We start from the raw sequence: 27,962 nt of genomic DNA on the forward strand, positions 1-27,962 counted from the left end.
CTGTTGCTGCCATATCATGAGATGTCTATTAGCACATTGTGGACACACCGCATGGCACAATCTTTGTCATGAGTCACGTGGATCTCAAATAATGGTTTCACTGTAATGTGCGACAGTACACTGGACTATCTGTCCATGCTTTGATGATGATGAAGGGCAAAATTTGCATTTTTGCTCATGAATATAACAAGAGAAGTGTTCAGGCCGGAAAATATTGCCCTTTTGTGAGTTCAACACAAAGAGATATAGGTTAAAAAGTGAGTTTTTCTAACCTAAAATATTTCATTACAAATTATATTATCAAAATAACAATGTGAGTGATACATTTGAATTACATTTTTTATTTTGTTTTGAAATAAAATTTTATTCAGCAAGGATTCTTTAAATTGATCAAAAGTGACAGTGAAGACGTTTAGCATAAAGGGTCTGTTGTCGTAGAACACACACGAAATAGCATTATATTCAAAGCTGACTTTAATCATGAATGCAGGAGATAAACCCATTACAAAAAGACAATAACTGACAGAGGACTGAGCTGAACAGGGAGTATATATGAGATAACAGTGAGCTAAATAAAACACAGCTGATTAGAAGTAACCATAGAGACTAACAGGGACATGATCAGAAACCGTAACTAAACAGAGCAGGAAAACAAGAACTAAAGGAAACAGAGCAGAGCATCCAAATTGTCCAAAAAGTCCAAGACCGTGACATTTAGAATGTTACAATAGATTTCTGTCTCAAACAAAGGCTGTTCTTTTGAACTTTCTATTCACCAACATATTCTGAAAAAATGTATCATTGTTTCCACAAAAATATGAACATTGATAATAATAAGAAATGTTGCTTGAGGAGCAAATCATCATATTAGAATGATTTCTGAAGGATCATGTGACATTGAAGACTGGAGTAATGATGCTGAAAATTCAGCTTTGCATCACATATTTATTCTAAAATATATTAGGTCATACTCTAGATTGGGTCCAAATCTCACTATAATATGGATGATATGCATCATACTGTATTTTCTTTGTTTTAAAATGTCCAAAATCCCCCAAACTCTGTTTATCTCTGTTTACATCAACAAAGTTGAAATCCACTGATTGCAATTGCAAAAAGATCTTCTTGATTTGGCCTGCGGGTCCATGAAACCAGATCCTGACCGGTTTGTGCTCTTTCAGTGGAACATGTCTAGAAATCCCAAAATGACAACAAGGTGTTACTCAGAAATTCAACAGAATACCAACACATGACAGCAATCATTATATAAGCATTTCATTTTTGGCATACCTGACAGCGCTCATGAGTGTCAATTCATTAACAGCCGTATATCTGTGTAAACCAGGGTTACCAATAATGAATGAAATCTCTTTTATCCCTCACACTATCATCCATGAGACAATAGTGCATTATATGTTATAAGGTGCCACAATAACCGCATCATCTCTTGAGAACAGACAAAGCCGGTTTGTCCAGATAAAAATTCACATATTCACATGATAAAAGCTTCAACTGTGTCAACAGGAAAATTGACACTGTGCATCTCCAGAGACTTACACTCCACAGGAGCCTGCGGTGAACTATGTCTGCTTAAAAACATTTGAATTTGATCAAGCATTAGTACTATTGCTCTACTTAAAAACACTATTAACCACCCAGACACATAGCAACATCCGGACAACAACCCAGAACATTGTTACATGAGTTTTTCCACAGGCAAACATCACTTTTTTCCCCGGAACTTGTACAAATCTTGTTTTCTATGACAATTATCCTTTTTCTGTCTGCATTTTTGTAAGGGAAGTGGTGAAGACACTGGAACAATGTTCATTTTAGCATAAAAAAATAAATCTGATATTAAAATAGGAACTTATTATTCTCGTCTTGGTTCACCACCTATTATATATTTACTATAATATTGGTTAAATAGCACAAATACATTCAATCTGCTGCAGATATTTTTGTGTTTAAGGTCTCTCTGTTCAAGGAATTTGACTTAATCAGTCATGACGGATAATCACATCTGTCATTTTGATGTTGAAATCTTAACGGCAGAAAACAGCCTTCAGCAAGAGCAAGTACAAGTCTCACTTGTTTCAGCAGGATCCCGTATAAAACAGGTCTGAGAGGAGACGCACCTGTCATTATGTCTCCTCTGACAGCCAAGCTCAAGTTTATGCACTATACTGTTCAACCGTTTGGGGTTGGGAAGAGTTTTTTAAACAGAAGTCTCTTCTGCTCACCAAGGCTAGATTTATTTGATTAATAATGGAGAAAAAAGCAGTAATGTTGTGAAATATTATTACAATTTAAAATAACTTTTCTATTTGAATATATTGCAAAATGTAATTTATTCCTGTGATGCAAATCTGAATTTTCAGCATCATTACTCCAGTCTTCAGTGTCACATGATCCTTCTAATATGATGCTCAAGAAGATTTCTTTTTATTACCAATGTTGCGGACAATGGAGCCCCACATATGACATGCGGGGGGAAAAAATATGGACACAAATTAACAACTCGTGTGAACGATAGCCTAATAATTTGTTCGCACAATATAAATCATTCCATTGTTTTAGTCAAATCAAAACAAGGGAACAAATTAATAGGCATACAACATGGCCACAGTTATTTAATTTTTTAAAATCTTACTATTTAAGCTTTTTAGGCTGAACTTAAATTCATAAATTACAATCAATGTCATGATAATTTATAAGGTTACACTTTATTTCGATAGTTTAGACACTGTCCACTTCAGACATTCTACTACTTTGCAACTACATGTCAATAACTCTCATTTAGACTATTAGTAAACCGTTATAGAGTTCGGGTTAGTAGAATAAGTTGACTTCTACTTGCAAAGTTACTTACAGTCAGTAGAATATCTGTTGGGAGCATCAAAATAAAGTGTTCGCAAGATATTAAGCAGTTAATCTATTAATACTCTAATGAGAGTTAGTTGACATGTAGAAGCAAAGTTACTTATAGTTAGTAGAATGTCTAAAGTGGGCTAATGAAATAAAGTGTTACCCTTCATAATTCTGCTTTTCGCTTCTAAGTGAAACATGCTACTAAATTGAACAACTCAACTTATGTTTCCTATTAGTAAGAGCAGATCATGTGGAGCACTTACCATAAAGCACCACAAGCCAAGCAGTTTTTTGCTCTGTAAGACATTCGCTTCAGAGAAGAAACCGTGAGTGATCCATAAATCAGATTCAAAGGTCCTTCAGGAGTGCAGCTGAGGAAAGGTCATCTCAGGAAGAGCGTCACCCCTGATGTTGACTGGAAGAGCTTTATCTCAGCAGATAACCTTCAACGACACCAGAGTCTTGCTCAACCACACACACAACCTTCATTATCAGGTCAACAAACAAAAATACAGGCAGACTGTTGAAAGAAGGACGCCGTTTTTGAAGATACTACACTAGCTTTATCTTTCTGTCAACCCTTTTAAAATCATTTCACATGCAACACAGTGTGAGCCCCAAAGTAAGGCACACTTAAAAAGTCTGAATGTCATTGCGTTAGATTCAAAATATCACATTCCTTTCAAATGGCATTTGAAAGAAAGAACACATTCAAATAAGAACTAAATATTTTTGGGGTTATAAAAAAATAATAGATATACTGATCAAAATCAAATAAAATTATAAGATTATATGGTAACGCTTTACTTAAAGACTTTATGTACAATGCATTCTAAAAGTATTTTAATGCATTAATTATGCCTCGTAATGCATCATCTCATGAAAACATTATAATACTTACCTATTCATTGTTGCACCTTTAGAAAGTATAAAGCATTTTAACAGGTTACAATTATTTATGAAAAGATATAATGCATGATCACATTGTTTATGAATACATACCTTTATAATGCATTACATAAAGGCTTTAAGTAGTTACCGATTATATTTGTACAAATATTGTAACTTTTTTTAAATTTCGCAGGGGCTTGACGAATCTGTGATTAAGCAATAACCCTCTGAACTGTTTCTTTGATAAACAAATCATCTATTAATCATCTATTAATACACACAGATATCAAACTACAGGCACAATAAAAGGTGACAACAATACAGCTGTGAAGTGTTTCGTAAACCTACACCACTTTCATAAAAGAGCCTTGTTACAGGAAAAGCTACAAAATAGCTGATGTCATCGGACACAACGACAATCAGGCATTTTTAAATTATGCTCAAGTATTCAAATTCTTTAAGGCCACGCAGTATCATAGTTTAACGGCACCATTACAGACATTCTGATTCTCATTAAATAAATCCCTGTTATGCAATACAACTTTAATGCAATCACACTTCAGCAACAAAACAATGTGCACATTTTACGAACACCTTAATATTAATGACTCGAATGCTCTGACATGACTCAATGTGCTCTGCAAAAGTCTTTCTACTTAGATATTAATGTGCTTGCCATTTCTTTGCAATTATTTGTGATAATTACTAGCAATTTCGAAGTGCTCTTTTTTTGTTTTTGTTTTTCAGTTTAGGTGATGAAAGGGTTAATCAAAAAACAAGGTATGCAACAACAGGACATTTTGCTTTTATTCAAATCAGCAGCAGCCAATCAGATTGCACATCATATCCAGAGACTGGCAGCATTTGGGTGTAACCGCCGGTCATTTTCGCTTGGGAAGCTTCAGAGCTCAAACCTCTTCCCACATTGAGATGGCATTTGGAGAATACACCTACAGCAAATCATTCATGTAAAAACAGGAGCGCTTGCATGCAGCGTCTTGCTGATGTTCTTCTGTGCACTTCCTCAGCTCTGTAAAATACACAAGTAAAGCTAGTAACAGGCCTAATGGCTGCTGAGAGGATTAACAGGGAAGTTTAATGACCACATTGTTCATGTTAACATGTGCACAGTGCACACGCACACGACTGAATACAATGAAACCAAAGTGTGACATTCTGTTCTGGCTCATCAACAAATGACCAAAATTTCACATAGGAAGCACAATAGTTGATTTCTACTCTATTGTTTAAAATTGTGCACCGAACTACTGAGTAGAACTAAACATTCCCTGTGTGTGTGTGTGTGTGTATAGTGAAATATTGCAATTTTTTCTATTTGAATATATATTAAAATGTAATTTATTCCTGTGATCAAATCTGAATTTTCAGCATCATTACTCCAGTCTTCAGTGTCACATGATCCTTCAGAAATCATTCTAATGATTTGCTGCTAAAGCAACATTTCTTTGTTCTTATCATCAATGTTAAAAATAGTTGTGCTAATATTTTTGTGGAAAGTGATCTTTTTTCTTTTTTTTTTTGTGCATTATTTAAAGTTCAAAAGAACAGCATTTATTTGAAATATAAATCTTTAGTAACAAATGTTTTACCATCACTGTTGACCAATGTAATGCCACCTTGCTGAATATAAAATCTTGCTTTGAACAGTAGCATTAAATAAAAAAAACAAAATAAACTATGTAAGATGTAATAAAACGTATAAAATGATTCAAATTTAAAACAAAATTATTACTAAAATTAATCGTAAAAATAAAACTAAGCTTTCAGTTTGATGTTTGACAGAAATTCTCCATCAATTAAACACTTTCTGAATAAAACCTCGGCCTGGTGATATTAAAAGCAGATAGATAGCACCTTAACAAACCCACTAATGACACTAAGAAAACCCCATACTATTTTCAGGTCTTCCAGGCCTTCAGGTCTAGGGCATTTTGGTTGTGCATTTAGAAGAAAGAGAAACACCTACAGGAATGTCTCGAATAATTCTAAACCACTTCCTTTACGTGAAAGCGCTGTGCGTAAGTTTAAAACAACAATTCAGTACAAAGCAACTGGATGTTTAGTGATTAAGAAAAGGCTTGCCAGGGAATGACAGCACCGAGAATCATCTTGTTAAACTGCATGCAACTCACCTGTCTTTGGCCTGTCATAAGATCACACAACAACAGCCATGTGATTATACAGGTCAGTTATGAGAAACTAAAGAAGCCATGAGGAAATCAGTATGGATTCCAACTAACTAATTAGACTTAATGGTGCTTGTTAGCAAACACTAAAGCTGGTCTCAGCTCAGCAAACAAAAAAAAACTGAGCAAACCTCAGGCAACAGAAGAGTGACAGAAGCATCATGTGAGCAGGACGACAGGGTCAGAGACGATGAACAACATCCTTGTGTTTATTACCCTCCACTGACTCATCGGCTTTACCACCCAGTGACAGCACAGAAACTTCAACATGATCTACCTTTGAAACACTAAGCCTAGTATATCCAGACAAACTGGGTACCTGGAACTTCTACAGGTTTCATGTATAGAAAGACAGAGTGAAGGATAGGAACAACAGAACAGATATATACACACACACACACACACACACACACATATTATGTAAACACAAACTTATGTTAGATGTGATTAATTGATTTGACACAGAAAGACAGACAGATAGATAGATAAGATAGATAGACATAGACAGACAGATGGAGAGATATATGTTACAAACAATATAAGAATGATGGATTTGTCAAGCACATGATACGCGATGATAACAAATTCATCTGTCCACACTCTTGACTGACTTAAGATCTGCAAACACTGATCAGAACAGCAGCAGAAAATGCTGTGACCTTCTGGCTAACATATGGGAAGATGAGGATTTTCCACATTGTCATGAAGGATTATATAATCCCTCCAAACTTCACTATACTGGTGAAGACAGAGCACTACAGTACAGCAGACTTTTTGGCAAATTTTAGCGCCCTCTGTTGTCTCCGGGGGAAAAAGCATCTCCAATGAATTCCTAGCTCTGTTTAAAGGAATATCCTGGATTCAAAACCAGTTCTCAATAATATCAATGACAATGTCAATTGAAAGTCTATGAGGAAATACATTCCTGAGAATTTAAAGGCAGGAAAATGCATTTCATATATATTTTTTGAAGCACTTATATTTGTTCTTTCACACTGTACAAACATGAATGTCATTTGAGCTTTAAAGATCCTCGTAGTGATGAGAACCGCATTACTGGTGTGAGTGGCTTCACGGGTATACTTGTGCAAATAGTTCTGAAGTTACAGCTTGGATTTACATGACAGGAGATCCACTCTTCAAATGCGTTACTGTAAATGCAGTGACAAGCTGTGTATTATCAGTTTCAGTACGGTCACCATGTCTTTTTATAAGAAACTTCAAACAATTTTCTGTGGTATCAACAGCATTCCATTATAATGGACCCAGTACACTCCATTAAGCATGTCTTTGTTCTGCCGTTTCTTTCACGGTAACAGTTAATCGAGTTCAGGCACTCACATCAATATTATAACATAACAACATAACCAAGACAATATGAATACGATTTTTGGATGTACACCCCTTAGTGGCCGCAAAGCAGATGCCACTAAGCAGAAGCCAAGAGGTCGAAACAGAACACCTGCTGTTGCTTCAACAACCTACGGCTGACACACAACTATCAACTCACACACACACACACACACACACGGAGAGAGAGTGGCTACTGTATACTGCAAAAATAGTATGCATGTGTGCACACTGTGTGGAATACTGTGGTTAATGGTTGTAATGAAACAGAAATAGACACAAAGAGTGAAATTCCTGTGAGGTCAGAAGAGATCATTACTCGAGAAGTGCTTTTATTGGTGGACGACCCTGACAAAAAACCCCCCAAAAAAACCCACTCACATTCACACACACTCAAAACATTTTCCTCCAACAAATTGAGAGTAAAATAAAAAACAACAACTGTTCGGACTGTAAACGCTGAGGAGAGATACAGTGAAAGAGCCAGGAAATATTCCTATAAATATTGCAACAAATGTAAAGACACATATAAATACAAGAATATTCTAGATTTAGAAAAGGAGAGTGCAAAACCATTCTGATGAGTCCTTATTACTCTCAATACACGTGAGAACAAATGTGTGTGTGCGTGCGCGTGCGTGTGTGTGTGTGTGCGTACGTTTGTTTGTCGTGTTTCCAACACTGAGTTGACATGAGAAGCTGACTAATCAGTGGGGAAGGTGAGCCAGGGAAGAAGAAGGAGAGAAAGACACAGACAGGAAGAGGGTGTGGCAAGTCAGGTGAGTGCTTCTTCCTGATTGGCAGATCGTGTCCTGATTGGCAGCTCTTAGAGACCAGCATCATTGTAGGTGGGGGTGGGAACCTTCAGGATGCTCTGGGCATTCTCCTCCACCAGGGGGCGCCATTTGACTTCTCCTGTTAAAAGCAGGTCCTCCCCATCCAGAGCATCGATGAACTGCATCTGTGTTGGAGAAAACAACATCTGGATTATCTGCAGGTGACACTTAGGCTACTATACAATGGAAGCAAGCAAAGGCTATTTTTTCAGAAACGTCTGTTGTCACATATGTTTAATATACTGTAAAAAGCCTGTGTGGAGTGTGAACTGCATTAATTTTCATAGGCAATAATGAACATATTCAATCGCTTTTTTTGCGATTGACAAGCAAATGTATTCACTGACTTCCAAAAATAACTAAATAAAAAAACAAATAAAATAAATCTGCACTAGTTAGTACTTCACTATAGTGAGAAGTGTGGCTACTAGTCCCACAACAATGAATTCATGAAATACAAGTGTGATCCAAACTCAGGGGCAGAACCTCACAGCGAGCCTGATAAAATCCAGGCTCAATTTACATCATTTCTACAACAGCGCTGTAAAAAGACAGACCTCTATGAATTCACCTCCTAGTGTTTAAAGCAGGAAAACTAATTAAAACTCGACTACGGTGAAGACAGCTGTGCTAATGAATGCAGGACCAGAGCAGCGTCACGGGAACTCGTTACAAACCGATGAAAACTCACCAACAGACACTTACAGCTTTGTTCTGTCGAACACAAAAGAAGATATTTTAAAGAATCTTAGTGACGGCACCCATCGACTTCCATATACAATGGGGGGGGGATACAATGGAAGTCAATGCATCCTAAAATGCAACAAAACATCTAATTTTGTGTTTCACCAAATAAAGGAAGTGATAAGGGTTTGGAATGACGCAAGGTTGAGTAAATAATGTCAGATTTTTTGGGGTCGAAATATGTCGTCCATTCCATTTCCACACTCGGACGTATCCACATCTCAGCTTGGAAAAAAGTCGTCACACTTTAAATGAGCCGGTGGACCATTCTTAATGCCGCAGGAGTTTAAAAACTCAAATACACACGCAATGATGTCAGAGCTAGCGGGTGTTTGTCGAGAGCAATTAGCGTTGAATAACGATGCAGTCAAGCACCAGCGCGCACATATGCATCAGCGTGTGACTTCATCAGGAGAGGCCGCTGTCGCCATGACGACGGTGTCCCTCTCTGCGCTGTCATCAGTCGCTGCACCTGTGACTGTTTTCTTTTCGTTTCACCTTCTGCTTCTCCCTCCATCCAGAGCTAAGCAGGCCCCTGACACTCGGATGACGCTTATTTGTTGTTTTTCTTTCTTTTTTCGCAGAATGCCTGCAGGCACCTGCTCGGTCGCGTATAATACACACCTCGCGCAAACACACTCGTTTGTAATAAACTCCTGCCCGCACCTGTAATGAGCTCATGGCCTCGGCAGTGATGGAGAACACTCATTGTGTGTTTTGTTGAATGATGGAGACCGGACGATGGAGTCTTCACACGGACTTTTTTCCAGATAATCGTGTATCGATGGATAAACATGCCGGGAAAAAGTCCAAGGGCGGAAACCTGTGGTGAATTTATTAGGGATGCACAAATATTACCTGTTTTTTGTTTTGTTTTGAACAAAACAGTTCAATCTGCTCTATTTCAGGTCAAGAACTCAGGACTCACAGATGTAAAAGCCTGTTGTTAGCGTAGCGGAAACACACTGGCGTGACAACACCGGCAGGTCAGCAGTTCCTGTTTGTGTTTACATCCGTGTTGTCATGCCACTCTCGCCAGAGGGTGAGGTGTGTGCTGGAGGAATAACTCAAAGATTCACGCCAATTAATCAGCTCGTCTATGAATGTAACGTACTGTATAAACTTTGCAAATCCTTGAATTACAAAGGATTTGGCACAAGTAAACACATTATTTAAGATGTGTGTTTCTCAATATGAGTGTAGGGCTGCACGATTTGATAAAAAAAAAAAATCATGTGGTGATTATTTTGACAATTTCATATATATATATATATTCATTACATACACTACTACGGATGCACAATATATCAGCCACCATATCGGTATCGGCCGATATATGTCCATTTTTAAAATGATCGTTATCGGCCTGGTAAGAACATCTGGCCAATCTATTAAATCCGATTAATAATAGATGATTTCCTTTAGCTGAGACACTTCAGATGCGCACTGTTCGCCATGATGGTTTTGAATTGATTGAAATATGATTGGAATCACTTCAAAAAAGGAAAATACAGAAAAGTGCAACATGTGCAGCACAAGCCTGTCATATAGGCTACATAAAATTATAATGAGAACATAATAATTGTGTGCTTGGGACATTTTAAATGGTGAGACTTTTGTTTTTGTAATCAGGTTCTCAAAAATTATCTAAAAATTTGGATTTAGATTTATCGGCCAATATATCGGTTATCGGCTTTCAAATATAAAGAATTATCAGTTATCGGTATAGGGCAACATTTTCATATCGGTGCATCCCCTGTACACTACCATTCAAAACTCTGGGATAGGAAAGATTGTTTCACATATTTGAAAGAAGTCTCTTTCAGGCTCACCAAGACAGCATTTATTTGATCAAAAATACAGTTAAATATTGTGAAATATTATTACAATTTAAATAACTGTCTATTTTAAGATATGATTTATTAATATCATTTTCAGCATCATTAATCCAGTCTTCAGTGTCACATGATCCTCCAGATGTCATTCTAATATGCTGATTTGAAACATTTCGTATTAATATCAATGTTGAAACAGCTGCGGTCTAATATTTTTGTGGAAACTGTGATACATTTCTTTTTCAGAATTAGTTTTAATATATATTTGCTGAATTAATGAAGTAATGAAGTATTAAATCTTCTTTTTTTTTAAATGTACCCCAAACTTTTGAATAGTATTATTTAAATATATCAAATCTCTCTCATGTAAATAATAATTTTGTGTTCATATTGTACCTAGAGTTGAAAGCAGATTCAGACCACATTATTGTTCACTTTTTTAGTATAGGATCTCAGCACTTTCCATTCCAACAGTTTTTTTTTTTTTCTGGATCGCAGTCAACTTAAATTATATTATTTTATTATAATACTACATTTATTATTCAAAAACTCATCTGTCTTCCACAAAACCCCAGGTGTTGTTTCATTAAATTAAATTTGCATGGTAACTTTGACATTATAAGTGAAATATACCCAAATTTATTGGAAAGAAAACAAATCAGAATCAAACAAAGACCTTGGGTGCTTCTTAAACGGAAGGCTGCATATCCCTTCATTCAGCTAATTTGCTCATTTTTATTTGCTATATGTGACCTGGTTGTGTATGATGTGGCAATAGGGGACAGCCTATAAACTGGTCAAAATCGGGCAGAGTACCAACTTTTTTTGGAAATTGTCGAGAGGTGTTCGTAACATACTCGGCACGGCTCGTAATTCCGCTCAAGTTAAAAAAAAATTGCAAGCTTGTACGACAGCTCACAAATTTAACTAATCACTAAATTGCACCGTGTGCCTGGCTTAAAAGACACTTTTCATGATCAGTCAATCACAGCAGTCAAAATCAACTCTCGATTATGTTTTCGACTCATTGTGCAGCTCTAGCATTCATGTTGTTGAGCCTGAAGAGGGGCTCAGGAAGGGGTGAAAAGGAAAGGAAAGCTCTCCACCAGCAGCACACTGTAAATGCTGACCTCCAACTCAATGAATGTAACATTATGGGGTGGAGAAGATGGGGGCGTTTGCTTGTTAAACACGGTGCCAGTTGATTTGAGTGACGGAGTGGGTGACGTGCAGCACTCGAATGTGTTTATGTGTGTGAGGAAGCCGGCGTTGCATATACAACATGTCTCTGTTAGCACAGGAGTAGAGAACTGGCCTCTGACCTTTCACACACACAGAGACGTGTGCAAAGATACACACTGACCTGTTTGCGAACATATTCAACCATCATCTCGAGCTGTCTGGGGTCTTCACACTGTCTGTTAAACATGTTCCTCCAGAGCGCCGCCGCAAGAACGCAATCGTCTGAAAGAATTCCCTAAAACATACAGTAGAGACACATGAGCACTAAACTTTACTGTTAACTCTCGACAGGTATTGATTGGAAAGTAGGTAGTCTGAAATATCACCTTTCTGTGTAAGTGGGTGGATCTTGGTCAGAATAAGTTACAATATGCAAAACTGATAATGTTCAACAGCTTACCTCATCATAACCAAAAAGTGCAGCGTAGAACGTCTCCGTCATCACCTTCATGCTCTCTTTTCTATGAATAGCATCAATCTGTGATAAAAAAATAAAGTGAGACAATGAAGCAAATCACAATATTCAGATGAATTTACCATAACTAATGACAGACTAAAATAAAATAAATAAAACATAAAATAAAATATTAATGCATCATTTAGACACTTAAATGCAAAGTGAAACAATGAAGCAAAACACAATATTCAGACCAATTAGACATACCCAGTAACCATCTGAAAACTTAGCCAGGACAATTAATCATAATTCACAATATGCCCATTTTGATATTATGGGTACTGGCCAGTAATCCTGTCGAAAAATTTAGATAATAGTCAAAGGGAATAAAAATAAAATAAATAAATAAATAAATGATTTTGGACCCTGAAACCAGTAACTGAAAACTACAATCATGTATTATCTTGCGCAAATAAAATTATAAACAACAACAACAAAAAAAACTTTACTGTGACTTTTGTTTAAATTGTGAAGCAAGGTAAAGCATAACTTAAAGGTGCTTAAAGGTAGTGACTAGAATAAAATAAAAATATTTAGCCATTAACAGGTCATTTCGGATCCAACAACCAGCCACTGTTAAGTACAATCACACACAAAAAATTTTGTGTGGAGATTCTTCACAGTGATTTTTGTATAATTAGTGAAGCATCATTTAGTCGCTAACAGGTGATGAAGCAATTTGAGTCTCTGCCTAATTCTGAGATCAAAGTTATGTGTTTAGTGTCAGAGCTGGAATTGTCCTTGGCAGTAAATATCCAACATATGGAGGATAATGCAACAATCTTGCGCCCGAAAACAAAAGCAGGACTGGATCTGAAGCGAGGGGCCTGTCCAGGTGCTTCGCTCCAAATGAATCTAAACACACATACGCACAACGGTCACAGACACCAACCCTTGGGAGGTTTTGGGTGGGGAGATTTTCAAAACAAGTGTGTTTATTCTTAAGTCTTGTATGTCAGGTTTTCTGCATGCTTGGAGTGCGTCGGGTCACTGTGTGTGTGTGTGTGTTCGTGTACACACGGGGCAGAAAAGCACCTGTGCATAATTACGCAGACCTGCAAATAATCAATCTCATCTGGCTGTGCTTTAACTCTTCTACCCTCCCCGTCCTCTCTGCACGCTCGCTCTCCTTTGTGTTCATGCCTACAGCCCGAAACATTCCACGCAAGTATGTGAACGTTAATTCTAAGCAATTCTCTTTCACTTTCAGAGAACTCTGCAAAACAATTCATTCAAAAGACTCTTTCTGAACAAATCTGAGTGAATGATTCAGTTATTCGATACTACGGAGTAATAAAGTAACAGAGTATAGGGTCACCAAATTAATAAATGGAGTCAAGTTACATTTATTTATAAAGTGCTTTACACACTACATATCGTTTTGAAGCAGCTTCACAGTAATACCAGGAAAATAACAGTGTTGATTTTGCAAAATTAATCAATTATGAAACAAATTCAATTCAGCTATAAAGCAGCTCTACAGAAGTCAGCAGTGTCATTAGTCAATTCTGATACACTAGTGTCAGTACACTCAAATCAATAATATTTCTGAGTACAAGTTCTTTCTAAGCCCTGATTGACCAAGCCACATCAAATCTGAATGAGTCTTTTTGCTGAAAAAAAATCAAAAGACTGAATGAATGAATCAAAACTTCAGACTAGATTCCTCGGAATCAGAGAATGGATTCTTTTTAGGTTAACCGCTGTCATAAAGGACCAATGCTTGAGTAAGGATGTGTGTCACCACCACAGAAAAGCAAGACATTAGTCAAGTACATACAATGGGAACTGGATGCTTGCAACACACTACTTTGCATACTTGAGTACGTTTCTTTTCTCCTCTTACTTGCTTCCCGTCTTTAATTTTTCCCTCCCAGTGTCCACCCTGATCTCCTCTCCTGTTCATCCATCTTCGTCCCTCAATCCTCCTTTCCCATGTTGTGACGCAGGTTGGTAAAACCAGGCTGGGATATTTAATCCCTCACACTAATCAGGCTGAGGGACCAAAAACTGCTTGAGAGGCAGAATCCCGCTCCTATACCGCCAAATTAGTGTCATATCTCACTTCACTGTTATTACTACGGCTTAGAAAAACTCCCAGAATCACACACACGCCCCGGCACACTCGTGAGTGTGTGTAGAGGTAAAGTTCAAGGGGGGTTGGTCTAACATGGCACAAATGACAAGTATTTTAGCACAATTAGGCGAAGTAACCTAACCGGAGTGAGGATTGAGTGAGTGGGGGTCCTTCCATTTCCAGCGCTGTAACTGTATCCCCATCCAACAGAACGGACCTGTTACGGACCTGCCAGACACGCTGATTACACTCCGTTTACACACGATTTTTCACAGCTTAAAAAATAACGTGTTCGGGCACAAAGCGAAATAACTCCTCGCTTCTGACCTGTGAAAACAGACTTCCACATCAGGTCAGAGTGTACGCACATGTGCCTGTCTTCACAGAGCCAGTGTTCACAGCAAATACAAGCTGTTAGGGTTATTCCTTTATCACTTCATTATGTAGTAACTTAAAAGAAATATTTTACCCAAAATTACTAATTTACTCCCTCTCATGTCATTCCAAACTGGTTTGACTTTCTATCTTCTGTGGAACATTAAAGATATTTTTGAAGAAAATTGGGGTCCAAACAACATTGCTTTCATTGCATGGATAATACTACGATTCATTTTTATTTATTTTTTCACAGAAGAAAGAAAGTCATACAGATTTGAAACAACATTAGCAGAAAACTTTTTCCAGCCCAATAAATAAAGGCTGTTTTGCCAAATTAGTCACTGAAAGTATCAAGATTGACCCTCATTGGTTCTTGCGGAAGCTAAAACATGCTTGAGCCTCCATTTACCAGATCTGATGTGTGAGTTGATGAATGTTCATATGCGTTAAAAAAGCCTAAAGTAAATTTGTTCATCATATAAAGCGATCTTGACTTTTCAGACAATTTGGACTGAACCACTCAACTCATATGGATTCGTTTTACGATCTCTTTACAAACTCAAGCAAAAGTGGTAGACTGTCAATGGAGGGACAGAAATCTCACAAATAATCTTCATTTGTGAAGATGAGCGAAAGTCTTACAAGGTTTGGAAGGGTGAGTAAATTATGACAGAATTTTCATTTTCAACTAATACTTTAAAGGGGTAGTTGATTATGATTTCACTTTTCTAACTTTAGTGAGTGTGTAAAGTTGCTGTTTGAGCATAAACAACATCTGCAAAGTTACAACGCTCAAAGTTCAAAGGGAGATATCTTCTTTTAAAGAAATTGCTTTTTAAGGACTACAACAAACTACACGACATTCCTCCCGGGTTAGTGACATCACGAACCCTAAAATTGACATAAACTTCGCCCGCGATTTATAGATCATCAAGACAGAATATGCTGATCAATAACTAGAAGATAACTACACATAAGCTACATAAATTAATTGTGAAAAGGGCATTATACCACCCCTTTAAGCTACAATAAAAAAGTATGAATGTCACTGGGGTCACTGTATAACTAAAAATACAAGCAAAAAAATAAACAAGCAGATAATTAGGGTATATGTTGCCTTGCTGCTAATGTATGAGTAATGTTAGCCAATTTACTCTGCAGGAGAACCTACAAGAACTCAAGTGAGAGAAAGACTGTGATGGAAAATGAGGTCACTTTTCTACAGTGCCACTCGATGGCCGCTGCCAGGCCTGAGGGGTCAAATGTCTTCAGACCCGAATGTACCTTTAGCCAAACTGCGCAACACATCACACCACAATCCACCTCACATCTCATTCAAAATCATACATGCTCCAAAAAACTAAAGGCAACGTCATACCAATAGCGGCCTTTGCTATGTTTTACTTGAAATGGGCCTCGCAACAGAAGAGGCCTCCGCTTGTGCACCCACCCCTCGCTATCACACCGCACACACACCAGGGGCTTGGGGCAAAAATGACACTAAATTTAATCAAAAATGCCCCCAAAATTCAAGATATGGGCCAAAGAAAATCCCCTGTATTTTTATATAATAGGATATAGTTAGGGAAAACCATACAAGCAAGAATGCTGTTTTACAAATATCAGCATGTTTGCAAATGTGATACTGATTTTATACAACAGTTCAATAAACAAGAATATAATATTGGGTGACTTACATTTTTAGACTGAGAATATTGTCTGTTTTTGCTCTAGTTTACCAACGAAAATTGTTCCAAACAAATCCACAAGAGTGACTGCACGTCTCCGCAGAACACAGTGATGTTTCTTTATTGAATGAATTAACCATTTTTAACGAATCATTTGACTGAATAATTCAATGACTCACTCTTTAAGACAATGATGTGCTGCCATCTACTTGCGGTTTTAGTTTCAATTTTTAAAAGTGTCATTTCATTTTATCTGAAGTTCTTGAGAGAGTGAATACTGTTTTTGGTCATGATAGTAACAAAAGTTCTAGTTAAAGAGATATAATGTGTAAATAGTGGTAGATATAGAATGTGTTTATAAATAGACTATTAAGAGTGAAATATGAGATAACATTGGTAAAGTGACACTTCACCGATTAGGATAAAGCTTTGTATCAGTAGAAACTCGGTAGTATTTTCGAATGACCGTGCTTCCCTCCCTCATCTCCCCCTGAGACGAGAGATTTCTGTATTGTGTGTCTGGAAAAAAACTCAGATGACGCAAAAATCGTCATTTAGCGTCATCGGAGGCTCTTTTGGCCAGAGGCGAGAGACTACAGCCAGTAGTAGGAGCTCGTTCCGCATGTCTTCAACCCGCCCATAGGGGGATCTCACGATAAAACGGCATCTTTTCAGTTTCGAGTCAACTAGTAGCTTAGTTGAATCATTTCTTCCGATACTGCCCTCTGTAACCGGTAGGCGTAGCTTGGGAGTGGCCTCGTAAGGCAGCGAAGCAAGTGCATTCTGGGAGTTGTTGTCTTTCATCCACATGAGCCAAAAATACAGTCTTTTCTCAGTCTAGAGGGCATCAACTTCTAAAACAATTTCACATTTCTACTACATAAATGACCCAATTTAAATGCACATTCATCTTTCCAGCGGTGAAATACCCCTTTAAATATAACAGAGATAATAAAGTAACTGCAGCCGCATTGCATGATCATGGCTCCGCAAATGCTGCCTCTGCTTCATACACATGATGGAAATGAGCTGCTGGGCAAAGTGACAAGTCAAACGCCTTTTCCATTTCACACACATTTACTTTCATAGAATATGTGAATGAGTTCTGATCAGCAGAGTTTGACATAACAGATGACCGAGCAATGAGCATGTTTATTTAATTGCTCGTTTATGAGCCAATTACAATTATAGGAAATAAATATACGCATAAACATTTGGAGGAAAGGATACCATGTGTGTCAGAAAATGTCAGTACACTTTATCAAGAAAAACAAAATAATTTCATTAAAAATACAAAAATCCCACATGCTGATTTAGCTTCGAAGGAATTCAATATTTAAATATTGAAAATATTTAATAAAATATTACATTTCTTATTTTTTTATTTACATTGTTCATTTTCATTTTAAGATGTTTTATTTAAGCCATTAAAGTTATCCACCAAAGGAAAATGTGGTTATCCATTTTTCTTTTCAATATTGTTATTAATATTCTCTAATTACCGATTTTGTGTGTATATGAAATCTAAGGGATGCTGATGAATGCAATTAATACATTCCACATGCTCCATTTCATTATACTCATAAATCATGTCATGTCATTAACTAGAACAACAAGTTTATGGACTCTGCATGGATATACCAAGGTTTAACAAAGAAAAATAAATAAATAATAACCCTGCCATTTTGGTTCATGACATAAAATGAGTTTGACATTCCTAGCTAGGGGGCAATTTTAGGAGCCCAAATTTCATCTGGCCCTAAATTTTAGGCTTATTATTAATATATTCACTGCAATTCCAATGTTAAATTGATAATAAGCTTGTAAAATCTCACTGGCTGAACAGAACACCTGAAAAACGAGAGGATTATATTAAGAGTCCTCGTGAGAAAATGGAGATTTTTGATTTATGGGCTCTGGGAGAGGGGGAAAAGTGACATTATGGAAAAAGTCATTTCACAGCATGGCGTAAGAGAGGTGCTGAGTTCATTAAATACACACACACACACACACACACACACACAATTTAAAGTGTTTTTAAGTGCACGTATTTTACTGCGATGCTCACCGTCTTTCTCTCACACAAGTCTCATAAAGGATTCTTGCCCAGTTCCATGGGATGAGAGGTCAATCACATTAAAAAGTCTTTTCACACTTACATACTTACCAGGTTAATGTCAATTTTCGAAGTCACGCAGATTTGGAATTACACAAATGATGAGATTTTTCATATATGGGTGAACTATTGCTTTAAAACAGTGCTTCCAAAACCCCCAACGGCACACATTTTGGATGTCTCCCTAATCTGACACATCCATTTCAGGTCTTGGAGTCACTACTAAGGAGCTGAAGAGTTGAATCAGGTGTGTTTGATTAGGAAGATGTACAAAATGTGCAGTGTACTTCTGGCACACCAGGACGAAAGAGTTGGGAAACACTGCTTTAAGACAAACAAGCTTTACATTCCAACATTTTCACACATGGACAAGCAGTTAAAGCTGCATGTACATTGTGTTCATCATATTGAATCAGCTGCATATTAGTAGTTAATCAACTTGATAATTAGTTTGCTGAATATTTAGTCGACTTATCCGAATTTTTATTTGTCCAATATGATTTCAGAATTGTAATTTTTCCAAAAGTTGAACTATTTTTTTTATTTTACACAAACCTGACTACCCAGGATTAATCACGAACCCCTTAAAAATAACTAATGGCAGGACACTAAATAAAAATGCAAGAGAAACTGCAACAAAGATTTGTGTTTAAACATGTATGGCTACAGACACAGTACATATAAAACTTTTACAAGGGATTTATGGTGCAAACAGTCTAACAGATTATAACTTGTTTGCTTGGACCAAATGTTGTTATTGTAGACAATTCAAATGTAAAGTTTTTGTTTAGACCTTTCACTGAGAACAAAGCTTTCTCTATCCTCAAGTCTAAGCCATAAAACCTAAGAGCTGTTCCCTCGGATAAATAAACCACTCGACGACTCAAAACTGCTAATACTCTAACTGACAGTCAAACAAATTCTGTCGACGGCTGGCTCGCATCCAACCCTTGCATGCGCTGGCATATCCATAAGGTTGTGATGAATGATTAGCCGCAGCTGGTTTGATCTAGTTCATGTTAACTAGTTTACAGGGTTATGCAATACATGATCTAGGCCAGGTCATTGCTATATGTTAGGTGCTATATATATACACAATATATATATATATATGCTTGTTCTATCAATACTAATTCAGTCCTACTATTAAGACGGAAGGTAGAAGAGATGGAGGGGTAGGGGTGGGGGGGCGTCAACAAAGAGAAGTGCGGGGAAAGAGAGAGAGATTTTTGTTTTCACAGCTGGGCTGAAGTCTTGTTCCCACCCTTTCTGACAGCAGTTCCCCTAAGGCGCCTTGCGTTGGCTTCCTCTCAAACACACACATATATGCACACACTCGGCGCAGCAGAAGCATGTCATCTTTACTGACCTTGCAGAGATTTAAACACCTTTTGCTACTCCGCTGGACAGCGCTCAGCTCAAAATGCCTCCACAGTCTGTAGAGCATAGTAATTACATCCTAAAGCCTGAGGGTGTGTGTGTGTGTGTGAGTCAGGCAGTATTTCACACTGTATATCCTCATAATTTCTCCATTTTTCAACATATCCAAACAACAGACCTGATCAGCTATTTCACATGCTAAAACAGTTGTGAGAGAAAATATATGTTGTTTAAAAAGCAGAAAGCACTTAGTACTTGATTCATGAGACCCAGTGCTGATAGGCTCAAATTTCAAACAGTATTTGGCAAGTAAAAAGGTCTGAATGCCATTGCATTAGATATATCAAACAAACTGGCATTTGGAAACAAAAATGATGAAGGATCTGTTCTCTTCACTAACATTAGCAAGGCAGTTAGTCTTGTTTTTCTCAACAACTGGTGTTATGGTAATTTTTAGTGGATGTACTGTCAAGTACACACAGGTGAACCACAGTTCATCACATTAACTATGAACATGTTGTTTATGCACATCTACAGTATATCTTGTATCTAATGCATTCACATTCACTGCCATTCATAAGTATGGGGTCTGTAATATTTTTTTACACCATGGCTGCATTAGAAAAATTTAGCATAAACCGTAATATCGTGAAGTATTATCACAATTTTAAATAACTTATCTATTGTAATATGAATAATGTCATTTATTCCTGTGATTCAAAGCTGAATTTTCAGCATCATTACTCAAGTCTTCATTCTCACATGATCCTTCAGAAATCATTCTAATATGCTGATCTTAATGACCCCAAACGGTATGTTGAATGGTAGTGTATCTATATAAGGGAATCATCTAAATATTCACTTCAAAATACACTCAAATTATCAGTCACCGATAATCTCAAAATGGTCAAATATCGGCTAAGTGCTCAAGCTGACAGATGTCGGTCTATCACTACTGTGGACGGCCAAACACAAAATACTAATGGCAAGGTGTTTCAAAAGAGGCAACTGAATCAAATGCACATATACTTACTCCCATAATCTTGCTCCTCTGCTCCACATCCTCCCACATGGAGTGGACGATGTAACGGCACATGTACTTCCCAGCTCTGCCTTCCTGCCGCATCCGGACCAGACACATCCTGTCAGAGCAGAGCAGAATGCTGACTCAAGACAGCCTGACAAGCTGAGTGCCTGTGTCAGGATCTGCGTAACCAGGAAACTTCAGAGATCAGCCAGACAACACACTCGCAGAAAAGACACGTCTGGGTTAAATAGACAGCATCTGTGGCCTGATGTTGATTACCACAGAAACTCTTTTTTACAAACTGAGGCAAGAATTGAAAATATTTTCTGTGGCATGGATACTGTCACTTGGTTTAGCATTGTTTTCACCCATTTTTATATTTGAAAATAATTGCTTTATACTGTAGATGATAAGAAGACGTGAGTGCATGTGTATGCATGAATTAACTACTGGCTAGTTTGACTAATTGCAGAGTGTTTTCTCAGTCCATGTTTCTCTGCACAAACATAGTTAGCCATCAATGCGAATGCACGGTTGCACACGCAAACACTAAGTGCTTTTAACTGGAAGTGTTGGCACCAAACCGCCACCATTAATCATAAGTCTCGTTCTCAAATAATCAGTGTACAATCAAATAAGCCAAGGCAACCGAGAAAGTAAAAAAAAAAAAAAACCTGGATAAAGGAAACTTAACTTAAAAAGTAGGAAAAACTGCAGAGGATAAAGATATTATAATATTTTAAGACTAAAATGTTGTTTTGCTTTGTATGCAAGTATGGTTGCACTCTTCAGAATGAATAGGTCTAGTGAAACACCATTTGCAATCCACCTGGTAGATGAATATTAATCAACTCATGACATGAATAACCAATCAAGGATTTGGAATTTGCATGACACAATGTCGCAGTTCTAACCAAACCTGTGTCCAAAAACTCACCAAACGTGGAGCTGTGCCACCAAGAACCAGGAGTTAAGCGTGTCGGGGAGAGAGCACTCTGGGAGAAAGAGAGGGAGAAGAGGGAATTATAAGGGGGAACAAGAAAACACAACATGTAGCCAAACCAATGCAAACTTGGGCTCCGATTCCAAAACCGCTATTGGGTTTACACCTGTTTTTTCCTCAGCTAAAGAAAACAACGTAACACAGCTGTAAAGTGCCACATAAATCTTTCAGGTGCTGCTGAAAAGGTCCCTTTACACTCATTTCATCATTTCGGATAAAGTGAGGGGTGTTTAGGAGTTCTTCAAAAAATTTAAATGAGCATGACATAAGACTCATAAGCCAAAATACAGTCAAAAAAACGAAAAGATTCAGGCCCAAAAATACTTACTTTCAAAAAATTCGTCATAGTTGATTCTTTCTACACAGCATGTGTACATGCGCAAGGCAGCTATCTTAATTTTCTGCAAAAGAAGAGAGACATTTGTGACACACATGATCAAAAAGCCACTCAATCCGGTGTGATCAAAAGCAGAAACTGATGAAATTGGCCAAGACACCACATTTTCAGTCCGTTCTAGCGAGCCGAACGTGCCCCAAAATGAAGCAGACATGCTGAAGTTTTAGACAGCCGTGATGCTGATGACTCTAATATGGAAGGTCATCTCAAATTTCACAAAGTGTGGCCCCTGCTTTTGAAAACACAAAACAGGTAGCGGTACGAGATGAAGTCATCATTCCAGAACCAAAACTTGATAGAGTCCACTTCACTGTCGAGTCGTTTGATGGGTTAGCGGGAAATGCAACCTAAATTCAAAAATTCAACTACTAAATTCAACTGAACATGCAAAAAATCTGGTTGATGATTCCTTTGAGTATATATATATATATATCATAAAAGTATGCCTATTTTTGCTAGGCATGCATGATATATCGGCCACCATAACAGTATCGGCCTGTATATGTTCATTTTTAATGTTATCTATTGATCCGATAAGAAAATTTGGCCGATATATTAAAGTCGATAAATAATGGATTATTTCCTCCAGCTGAGACACTTCAGATGAGCACAGTTCGCCCTGATGGTTTAAAATTGATTGGAATCACTTCAAAAAAGGATAATACAATTATGTGCAACATGTGCTGCTGTCATATAGACTACATTAAATTATAATGAGAACATTATAATTGTGTGCTTGGGACATGGCTTTTAATGGTGAGACTTTTGTAATCAGGCTCTCAAAAATTATGCAAAAATTTGGATTTAGATTTATTGGCCAAAATATCGGTTTTGGAATATAAAGAATTATCGGTATCGGCCAAAATGTTCATATTGATTGTATTTTTGTATTTCAGCTAAAACATTAACCCTATTTTTAAGGACTATTAAATGTTTTTGCATTGCAACATGCATTATGGATGATTAAGTGTAATTTCCAGTATTATTCTAAATGGTGAATCTAAAATAAATAAAATAATTTTATTATATCAGCATTTAAAAACTTCACAATCTAAATAATGTATCATGAATTTTTCCCACATTCCACTAATAGAAGCAAGATTTTTGGGATTGCGATAATAAAATAAAATAATGGGGGAAAATTGCAAAAAATGTTGATAACATTTATCTTTAAGCAAAATAAAAGTGTATTTATTTCTGTTGATTTTGGCGTGAAATATAACCTGGACATGTGTAAGTTCTAGGGATGCAGCATCAGGATTTTTTTTGGCCGATACCAATTTTAAGAAACAACTATTGGCTGATTACGACATTGATATTTGTCAGTTGCTCACTTATTTGAACTTTTGTCATAATATAGATTACTGTTTTGATCATGTTTTAAATGAGCAAAATTCAAAAACACATGCATTAAAGGGATAGTTCACTTTGAAATTTAATTTTGGTATGTTTTAGCTTACCTCAAGGGCATCCAAGATGTAGGTGTCTTTGTTTCCGCAGTAGTTTCAATTTTGATATTTTTAGGTCAAACCGTTCTTGTCTGTCAGTCATATAATGCAGGTCTATGGTCACCACCTCAAAGAGCATGCACAGAGAAGTCCAAATTACACAATTCCCCATCGTAAGTACACACTAATGGCCTAAGACACGAAACGAGCGGTTTGTGTGAGAAAACGAACAGTATTTATATCGTTTTTACCTCTTGTACACAACCACGTCCAAGTGATCTGAAGCCAGAACGCCCGCACACGTCACACACCAGGAAGCGCGCGCGCCCTCAGATCATTTGGACGTGGTTGTGTACAAGAGGTAAAAACGATATAAATACTGTTCGTTTTCTCACACAAACCGCTCGTTTCGTGTCTTAGGCCATCAATGTGTACTTACGATGGGGAATTGTGTAATTTGGACTTCTCTGTGCATGCTCTTTGAGGTGGTGACCATAGACCTGCATTATATGACTGACAGACAAGAACGGTTTGACCTAAAAATATCAAAATTGAAACTACTGCGGAAACAAAGACACCTACATCTTAGATGCCCTTGAGGTAAGCTAAAACATACCAAAATTTTATTTCAAAGTGAACTATGCCTTTAAGGTACACAAGCTAGTTTATTGCTGCATCAAATCATTTTCATAGAACATGGATTGGATCTATTTATCATTCAACAGGCCAACATTATAAGAGAGGCACAAAGTTAGATAAAAAAAACATAACAAAATACAAACAAGACAACATGATAACTTTCAGAGGTTATATTTTGTTATCAAATATTTTTTTTTATTAATATCATTAACTCATATGTGACTATTAAATATCTCTAAGAAGTATACAACTCAGTGCCTTCACACAGTTAGTTAATAACTATCGGTTTGTTTCATCAGCCCTTTTCATGCTATAGCCGATATGTCGATGGTTTTACATTGATCAAAACATCTCTAGTAAGTTCTGTGAAATTAACACATCAAATTTGATGAAAGACTGTGAACAAATGATCAAAAGGGGACTTTACTGGGGGACTTTAAAATGGGAAAAAACTGTGAGATTTATTTACCCATTTGTTGTATTTGAGGGGTCCAGTGAAGCCCATGGCCTCGATCAGTTTGGTGAAGGTCCCCACCTCTTCATCTGTAGTCTGTGCGGTCTCTTTAACAGTACACAGCTTGAAACAGAAGAAACACATCTTATATTAGAGCTATATAAAACATCGACATTGACACATGGGCATCTGGCAAAGTGAGAGCATGAAGACAAATCAAAATAATACAAAACCAAATGTATTTGGGGGGAAAAACAACCTATTCTCAGTGCCTATAAGACCAACTGAAGTTGCATTTTGAAGGATCTCTAAGGTTTTTAGTTTTTAATATTGACAAATAGCCATTATAGTGCCAAATCCATCAACTGTTCCTGTTTAAGATCAGCATTTCACAATGTCCCTGTAAATCTCAACTTAACCCAGGTAAACTTTATGGAGGCATTGCAGTGAAAATATTCAGCTAATTCCCTCAAGCCACCACTATGGATGCAATAAAACTTTCCCCAATGGATTTCTCACAGCAACTTTATGTTTTACTGCTATGATTGGGAATACTGCTAAACTAGAAGAAGTTTAGTAGACTTAATCAGCACCTGCCCTTTGGGCTCATATAGGGAGGAAATGATTACGGCCAACATATAGCAGTCAAACGTTTGTAGAAAAAGAAAAACTCGGCCTAAATATACAATTTTTTAAAGCTAAAATGATCAGAGTTTTGATTTGTCGAAATTTTTTGCAACATTCCCATATTACTTCCATTTGTATGATTTTGCAGTTTTGATAACTATCATTATAATATATGGAAAATAAATAGTACTAATAAAGAAACAGTATATGTGTGCAAAGTTTGACTGGTACTGTATTTCATGTTTATGACACCACTGATTCAAGAACAGGTAAAATGTGTCTGTCAAAAAACAGTTTACACTATAACAATGCATCTGAATAGAAGCTATTGTAAGCGGTCTTTTCTTACCTAGATATTAATTGACATTCTTTTGCGATCAGATCAGATCGCGATCAGACAAGTTTACTGATTTAAGACTGGTTGATTAATCCATCATGGGTCAATCTCACAAATACATATACATTTTTCACTCTAAAATCAAAATGAAAAAAAAAGATACATAGTTTTGCATAAAAAAATAACAAATTACAACCCAATTTTTCATAAATGTAAAACTCTGGACATGTTATTTTTGTAGTACAAATCATTTTTCGCAATGGTGACTCTCATTATATTTTTGTTACTGTAATAAAATGATGTACTTAGTTTTATTATTCCACCTAGATATGAATTGAGATTCTATACAGAGATCAGAATGGATCCCTTTAGCTGATTTGAAACTGGATTCCTTAGCTTGAGAAAGAACTGGACAACTGAGATTGGAAAAGGCGGCACACACCTCTCTAGTGATGTGAAGAGATCGACACTGAGAGAGATTGGGGACCCAAGCATCCGCTGCTATCTGGCAAGCCACCACAGCCCTGGACTGACACGCAGCTTGTACAATGACCTAGGAAGCAAAAATTTCTTGACAAGTGCTTTCCATTTTCAATCTAGTTAAAAAAATAAAAAAATAAAAATACACACCTGACTACTGCTTATCTCTTAATTGTCTTAATATGACTGATAAACCAACAGATCAAGAGGAGTAGATGTATGCAAATGTTCTAAATTGGAACATTACATACTAGTAGGCAATATGAATCGGGTTCGAAAGAATTATGGCAGAATGCATTGATGATAATAACAATAATCGTAATTGCAAGATGTGCTTTTATAATTGTACACATATATTATTTATAATATTTACTATATTTGCATAATGTCACGTCTGGTGCAGTAGTAGTAAAGGTTAGGTCAGATTTACTGATGCCCATCATTATGTTATAAATAATGTAAATAACTCCAAACAACATTATAATGTCAGTCTTAGAACGTAAATCTAGACAACGTTTTAAAGGACACAAATATAAACCCCTTAGGTGACGTTACTGTCTTTTTGTATGTATTGTTTCTATAAATTACCTTTCCGAGGACAGCTCTCGATGCTGAAGCGTTTAATAACTGTCTAACGGCGGACTGCAGCGGTCGCCGATACATGGTTCTGCTAAAATCACAATAATATAGTATTATTGTAACTATAAAGCAGGAATTAGTGATTGATACTTTCTAACACGTTTTGTAACAGTTTGTTTTTGTCCCTCCCCTTTTGCAGCAATGTCAAAGAATCTGTCCCGCTCTTAAAGTGGTCCGTGTGGAAATCAAGGCTGTGGATTTCAGCGCTGTGGAATATAGTTCCGCTGGGTGAGGAACCATGTGAGGGTTTGTAATTGTAAATTTGTTGTCAGTAACGCCTCACAAAGTAAGCTTTGCCATCATTTTTTGCCCCTTGTCCTCTTTGGCAAACCAATTCATTTATGTGATCTTTCCCATAAGAATCCAATAAATCAATTTAGTTTTCCCTTTCCACCACTTTTGTTTCTTGACCATGCATACCTTGGAAAAAAGTCACAGCAGGTAACAAATATTTTAATCATGTTTTAGAGTTGACCAGCTAACTACACTTACAATACAATACAATAATTTCAGATGGTAAAACCATGGTGCATAATTTCATGGTATTTACATGGTACTCCAAGATGCACTGTTTCACAGAAAAGGCTCATGCTTAAGCTAGTCCCAGACTAAAATGCACTTTTCAGCTGTTTTAACTGAAAGCAACTTGCATTGACGTATCTTAAAATATGTCAGTGCCATTGTTTTATCTCAAGATGCACACCAGTAGTGTTCTTTTTTTCTAAGACAAATAAAAAAAAAAGTTACTTAAGGCCCGGTTTCACAGACAGGGCTTAGATTAAGCCAGGATTAGTTCAATTAGGACATTTAAGAAGCTTTTATAAACGTGGCTTATAAAC

The 27,962-nt window shown here is 36.9% G+C and overlaps 1 protein-coding gene across 1 annotated transcript; it reads right to left on the minus strand.

Annotated features, from left to right (window-relative positions):
* Positions 1–7,977: 7,977 nt before the first annotated feature.
* On the minus strand, positions 7,978–27,310 carry uqcc1 (ubiquinol-cytochrome c reductase complex assembly factor 1). Its single transcript, XM_084425077.1, has 9 exons — positions 27,073–27,310; positions 26,447–26,557; positions 25,056–25,163; positions 22,431–22,503; positions 22,037–22,094; positions 21,106–21,214; positions 12,377–12,454; positions 12,098–12,211; positions 7,978–8,280 (listed from the first exon to the last, which is right to left on the minus strand). Exons 1-9 carry the CDS (start codon positions 27,145–27,147, stop codon positions 8,146–8,148), a joined length of 861 nt encoding a protein of 286 aa, XP_084281203.1. The 5' UTR covers positions 27,148–27,310; the 3' UTR covers positions 7,978–8,145.
* Between the last annotated feature and the right edge of the window lie 652 nt (positions 27,311–27,962).

Source organism: Rutilus rutilus, assembly GCF_951802725.1.
Source record: "Rutilus rutilus genome assembly, chromosome: 12".
Taxonomy (NCBI): Eukaryota; Metazoa; Chordata; class Actinopteri; order Cypriniformes; family Leuciscidae; genus Rutilus; species Rutilus rutilus.

Coding starts and splice junctions, on each gene's coding strand:
- uqcc1 (XM_084425077.1), bottom strand. CDS start 27,147: ATGTATCGGCGACCGCTGCAGTCCGCCGTTAGACAGTTATTAAACGCT. Junction 25,164..26,446: donor CTCTTCACATCACTAGAGAG/GTGTGTGCCGCC, acceptor TTCTGTTTCAAG/CTGTGTACTGTTAAAGAGAC. Junction 12,455..21,105: donor AGAGGAGCAAGATTATGGGA/GTAAGTATATGT, acceptor TTTTTATCACAG/ATTGATGCTATTCATAGAAA.